The sequence below is a fragment of the Chelonoidis abingdonii genome, chromosome 1, assembly GCF_003597395.2.
Source record: "Chelonoidis abingdonii isolate Lonesome George chromosome 1, CheloAbing_2.0, whole genome shotgun sequence".
NCBI classification, from domain to species: domain Eukaryota; kingdom Metazoa; phylum Chordata; order Testudines; family Testudinidae; genus Chelonoidis; species Chelonoidis abingdonii.
The window spans coordinates 127322855-127328854 of record NC_133769.1 but is presented as its reverse complement, the minus strand read 5'-3'; the positions used below and the strand labels follow the sequence as shown (position 1 = coordinate 127328854).

The 6000-nt window shown below is 39.6% G+C and overlaps 1 protein-coding gene across 1 annotated transcript in view; it reads right to left on the bottom strand.

Moving 5' to 3' along the window:
- Positions 1–4535: 4535 nt before the first annotated feature.
- ST8SIA1 (ST8 alpha-N-acetyl-neuraminide alpha-2,8-sialyltransferase 1) overlaps positions 4536–6000 on the bottom strand; it is a 187622-nt gene continuing 186157 nt past the window's right edge. Inside the window, exon 5 of the mRNA XM_032798337.2 lies at positions 4536–5054. Coding sequence (XP_032654228.1) covers positions 4568–5054 — 487 coding nt within the window. The 3' untranslated portion in view covers positions 4536–4567. The remainder of the gene's footprint in view (positions 5055–6000) is intronic.

Genomic DNA, 6000 nt, shown 5'->3' with positions numbered 1-6000 from the left:
TTTGAGCACTTCGGCCACATAATAGACTTCCTGATTTTTAAGTGTCTGGAAACACATGGGAATGCTTTGAATCTTCTTCAGCCCCACTTGTAACAAAAAATATTTGTAGTCCCCATGTGACTGCTACACTTTAAGTTTCTTCTGTTTTGAAAGAATCAAAACTGTTTCAGGGATATTCCCTGAGCCAGATTCTCTGACTCAGTTCTGACCACATGGTGTTCCCTTAGTAGCACAAATAACCCAGAATCGAGTCACAGCTGGCTGGATCGGAATTCCTTAGAGAGCTCCACAGGTGTAAAGCTGGCCAAGCCAGTTCCTATGCCAACTGCCTCTCCACTCTGGCACAGGGAGGATGTCAGGAAAGGGAAGGGCAGGGATGGACCAGAGTGCAGTTCTGCTAATTCACAGCTGGTGTATGAATAGTCTAGGATCTATTGCTGGTTGTCATAAATAAGACTAGTCATTGGGTACTCAAAACTTATGCTGGGGAAGTTTGAGAATCAGGTAGCAGTAATTGACTCCTTCTGTTCCTGTGCCATGTGGATCTCAGTGGACGACAGAATCCAAATTTATTCAAAATGCAGAATTGTTGGTTATCTCCTTTAGATCAGTAGAAGCTTTATAAGGTGCATCTACTGTGTATAAACAGCATATATTTTATCTATTGGACACACATACGACATATATAAACTCACATTAAAAACTATGAAAATATTTCTTTCATATATTATACTCCACACAGATACTTTACACACATAAAAACTCGGCAGCATGCTAACGATGTCTATGAAACATGGCTTTCCACAAAGGATCTAGGGAGGTACTTGCAGAGACTGATGCAAAATAAAAGAGACCCAAAGAGCATAAAAAAGATGCCAAGAGTAGAAAAACATACAATAAAACCAGGAAAGGTAACTAGAATAGTACAGGACAGAGGATGGATAGGAATTATGATGAGCTGTACAATAATAATCAACAATGTTTGCAGTATTATAGACTATCGTTAAGTCAGGTTTATAAAGGAGGCCTAGATCCTTCCCCCAGAACTTTTGAAATTGACTTGCATTTCACTGATGCCCCACTGACTGTGAGTGCATTATGATTATTATACAGATTTACTATTTCACTGCACTCAGTCGAGGCTAAAACCAAAGACTATGTTACAGCCAGTCTATTTTCTAGTTCCTGATGAACACTGGTACTCAATGTCAAAACTAATTCCAGAGGTCCAGTGTCTATCACTGTACATTAGTATTGTGATGAAGAGAAATGGCACAGAGCACAGGAAGAACAAACAGCAACTACATTTTCAAGACATGTAGCATCTGAGATTAGAATTGGACCTTTGATATAAATTACAGAAAGAACTTTTTAAACAATAAGTTTATCGCATGCAAAAGTAACCAGAAAAGGGGGACCCCCCCACAAAAGCAAGCAGTTAGGTACTAGAAAAAACTATAATTGCCTCATTAAAGTCTAACAAAGTCTTTTGACAATGAGCGGAAAACATTAGCATGATTTGAATTCATCAGAGACAATCTCTCATTGGAAGATATGTATTTCTGTGAAACGGGTATTTAATGGTAAGTCTTCATTGCTATGATAAAGGTTTTTGTCTTTTTACTTAGTTCATAGAAACTTTATTTTTAACGTTTTTTTCACCCCATGCACTATACAGTACTTCAATACACAGAAAATTGTATGCTCCATTTATTTTACATATATATAGAAATAGGGTCTCATATTGGAAAACACATCCTGTCCCACTCAAAGTATGATTTGGTTTTACACTATCATACCTTGATGTGGCAGAATTGTAAATTGCAATAACATGTCTGCTTCTCAGTTGCAACCAACTTCACAGTTGCAACCATCCAAAGGAGCCACTTGTGTTATGTATTTATGGAAAACAACTAGTTTACAGAAAAGTACCTTTAAGTAAATAGCATCATCTTAGAATAATTTAAAAATGTATGAATTTGAAAGGTTTGTAGGCTTATTTTCATCAATTTTATAACTGTACAGCCAGACCCTCAGCTGGTTGAAATCTGCATAGCTCTATTGAAATGAAGGGAGCTACACTGATTTATGCCAGCTGAGAATCTAGCTCATAATTTGCTTCTGTGTTTTATTTGGACTTTCTTTTTCCCATTAAAAAGCAAAAATGTTCACTTGCTGAGAAGGGTGGAAAATCCATACAGTCTGTTAAAATCTTTGACAGTCTGAAGGCAGTATCCTCACTGTATCCTAAAAGTGAGGGTGGTTCTTAACCAGGAAGGGTGAACTGGCTGTTATCAAATAGGAACTATCTAAATTGTCCACAAAAATGTCAACCAACTTTTTAATTTTCAAAATAGTTAATTCTTGCCATTGCACTCCCTGACTCTGATCAGAATGGAAGTGCTGAAATAATAAATCAGTCATTTGTATAGTGATTTTCATTTTTAAAGCACTTCACAAACGTCAACTAATTAATGCTTCGAACACCTCTAAGGCAGGTAAAATATTATTGCCATATTTCAGGGGGGGAAACCCAAGCACAGAGGCAGGTCAGTGTCAGTACTGGGATGAGAAAGGAGAAGTTTGTGGCTCTGAGGTAATCATGCCCTTCTCTCTGCATCACTAGCTGTATTTCGAGATTGACTGATAGTGGAAGGACATGAAATCTCGCATGCAAGCTTTTTCTTGCAAATTTCCAGCTCAGTAACATTTGCTACAATTTGCAGTAAAGAAATTATTTGATTCTCTGAAATCCTTCCATACTGAATACCCTTGCATAAATAAAATGAACAGGGCCATGATGAAAGAATTACAAGGTTATGCAGCATTCTATCAGATTTGTTGATTGTACCTTCTTAATATAGGCAAAGATAAAGCAAAATATAGAACCGAGTCAAATTTGATCATACAAATTTCTAAAACACTATGTAATCCAAATAATCTCCCACCTTCTTTTAGGACTGTAAACCTAAATAATGATGCCCATTACATGTTCTGGAATATTAATCTTTAAAATTATTTTATTCTGAAATGTACAGTTAAAAATTTCAGAAGTGTGAAGATTTCTCTGTTTCTGTCCTACACAGACATTTGAAGGATTTTTTAAATTATTATTTCCATATTGCAGGCAGCTGACACTAAAAATAAAAACATCATCAAAGCATGATAGGACATACTCCCCTCCCCCCCCGCCCCCAAAATGTTGTTGTTTTGACAGTTTGTAGCTGCTAGTGATGGATCAGAGAGCAACAAGGATGCAGATCTGAATTTAAAAGGCTAATCTTGCAGCCGAAATTGGGACAAAGATGACGTTCCAGTATTTTATTTTTGTCAGAGTCCTAAAAATAAGAGTACTAATTTACAGTGCATTAGAAAGGTTCCAGGACCATGGGCCAGCTAAGGAATAAACAAAATGAAAATAGTCTGTGAAGCCATGAAAAGGCTAGAACAGCCTAAGTGAAATGTACAGATTTACATAACTCACTGATTTCAAGGAGAGCGACTATGTTATGTAAGCACCTGACAGGGACATTTACTCTTTGCTCACTATGTAGTTTTTAAAGAGTGCTCCCAAGGGCTGGTTGTTTTTTTCCAAACAATATCTTGGACCAGAGATGATCTGGGGAGAAAAATAAAAAATAAGACTTTACAGACAGCATTGCAATATAGACAGGAAGGGATCTAATCGCACAAACAGAACATCGCTTCAAGGAAAAAGGATTTTCAGTGTTTTAACAAATTTTAAAAGACACCTATACTCACTGTGTACCGTCTGCACTACAAGTCAATTATGAACTTGGGCCTGCATTCCTTTGTGCGCCTCAAACTCCCATTGAGATCAGTGAGCATTTGACGTAAGAAGGAATACAGAATGAAAGAACATACAGTAAATTGGTCAGGAGCAGCCCTTATTACAAAGCTTACTATTCTACAACAATAGGCCAAAACCAAGCTACTTGAATTGTTTTTAGCTTCAACATTTCCCAAAGAATTTGCCAGCGTTTCATTAAAATGTATTTCCATTTTTCAACTCTCTCTAGTTCATAATGCTACATTAACATGGTTGTAAACTGCAGAGTTCTGGACTATCACTGCTAAATACTCTGGTTAGGTAGGCGTTTTCCAATATTCAGGGATTACAAAAACTGGGCACGGTTTCACCAGAGTCTAAGCACCCTCAACTCCGCCCCTTGAAGTCACTGGGAGCTGGTGACATTCAGCACTCCTGGCTTGAAGAAAGGTAGTAAGAAAGGAAGGCAAGAAAGGGGGTTGTGCTAATCTGGAATTAAATGGACTTTAAAATGGGAACCTATCAGGTTCAGGGGTGCTGCTTCCAACAGTAATTTCACAATTATGCAGAGTGAATTCCATGAGAGCTACTTATTTCTCCATAACACTGTGCGTAAGGACGTGTCTCTTGTTTGGCCTTCACATTATCAATGGAACAAGTAGCATCTTTAAGGTCTCTGCAAATCCATAAATATTTCCCCCTTTCTCTTTTAATTTTTTTTGGAGAATATGAAAATTAAAAAACGAAGAGGATCCTCCATGCCCTTCGTTATGGTCCTTAAGCAGAGGACTGGAGTAAAGGGGCCTCACACTGTTCTAGCTGCATTCTCAATACACCATTTTTATGAAGAAACCAGAGCTGTAGAAACTCCTCTGGCATGGCATGGAACCCAGAATCAGGCAACACATTGTCATAGTAATGATGGCTGATAAACCTCCCATGCAGGTCTACTGAAAAAGGCCAGAAGCCATAGATGGTTACTTCTTCGCACAGACCTAGGGCTGCGCTGACAAGGAAGAGACCTGTTGAAAGCCGCTTGGCATGGATTCCTCTGCTCTTCCAAAACTTGCCAATGTCACGGAGGAAGTTGGGATTGGCAAAGAGCACCGTTTGGTTGGCACCAAAGTCCTCCAGGGTGTAGTAAACCCGTAGGGATGGCTCTGTCCCTGTCTTCATAGAGAAGGCTGGCATATAGATGTAGCTATGGTTATAGACTTTAACACTATCCACAAAGGTTTTTCTAGACCAAAGCAGATTCTGGAATCTGTGAAAACAAAACAAAGGCATGTGGGTTACATATGTTTCCTGTTTATTTCAGAATCCAGCTCAAAACTAACCTTCCTGTATTTTCAGCTATGCATGGATTTTCTCTAGCCAACCGTGTGGACTGTTTCTGTCATTGTGCCTTTCCATTCCCCTTGCTTGTTAACACTGGTCTCCTCTGTCCCTTTCTCCAGTGTCATCTGGACCTGCCTTCCTGTATCTCTCCATTCCAGCTCTTCACTTCTTTTCAAATCTCATGTGACAATGTACCTTTTCTCTCTTTCTTGTGCCTCTGAATGTCTCTGTCTCTCTGCTATTGTGTATTATTTAGCTCCAGGAGGAAGAATGGGTTTGCAGTTGAGGCACTGGACTGTGACTCAAGAGAGCACAGTTTGGTTCTTAGCTCTGCTAAAGACTAGACTTCCTGTGTGACTCTGGACAAATCACTGAGGATGTGTCTACTCTGCAATAAAGAACCTGTGGCACCGAGTCTCAGAGCCCAGGTGAATTGACTCAGGCTTGCAGAGATTGGACTGCAGGGCTAAAAATTGCAATGTCGATGTTCAGCCTGAGCCTGAAGTCTAGGCTCTGCGATCCTCTCCTCGCCCACCCCCCAGGCCTCCACCCGTGGAGTCTCAGAGCCCAGGCTCCAGCCTGAGCCCAAAAATTGACATCTCAATTTTCAGCCTCTGCAACCTGAGACCCATGAGCCCGAGTCAGCTGACCTGGGCCAGCCATGGCCATGTGTAGCGTAGCTGTACTCCCAATCTCTGTACCTTAATTCCTCCTCTGTAACATAGGGTAATTCCGTACCTCCAAAGCTTTGTAAAGAAAAATCCATTATTGTTTGTGAGGCACTCAGGTACTACAGTAATGAGGGACATAAGTCAGGTATAGGTGTAACAAATATGAAAAGCATTTTGGGATAGGGTTTATACAAAAGAAAT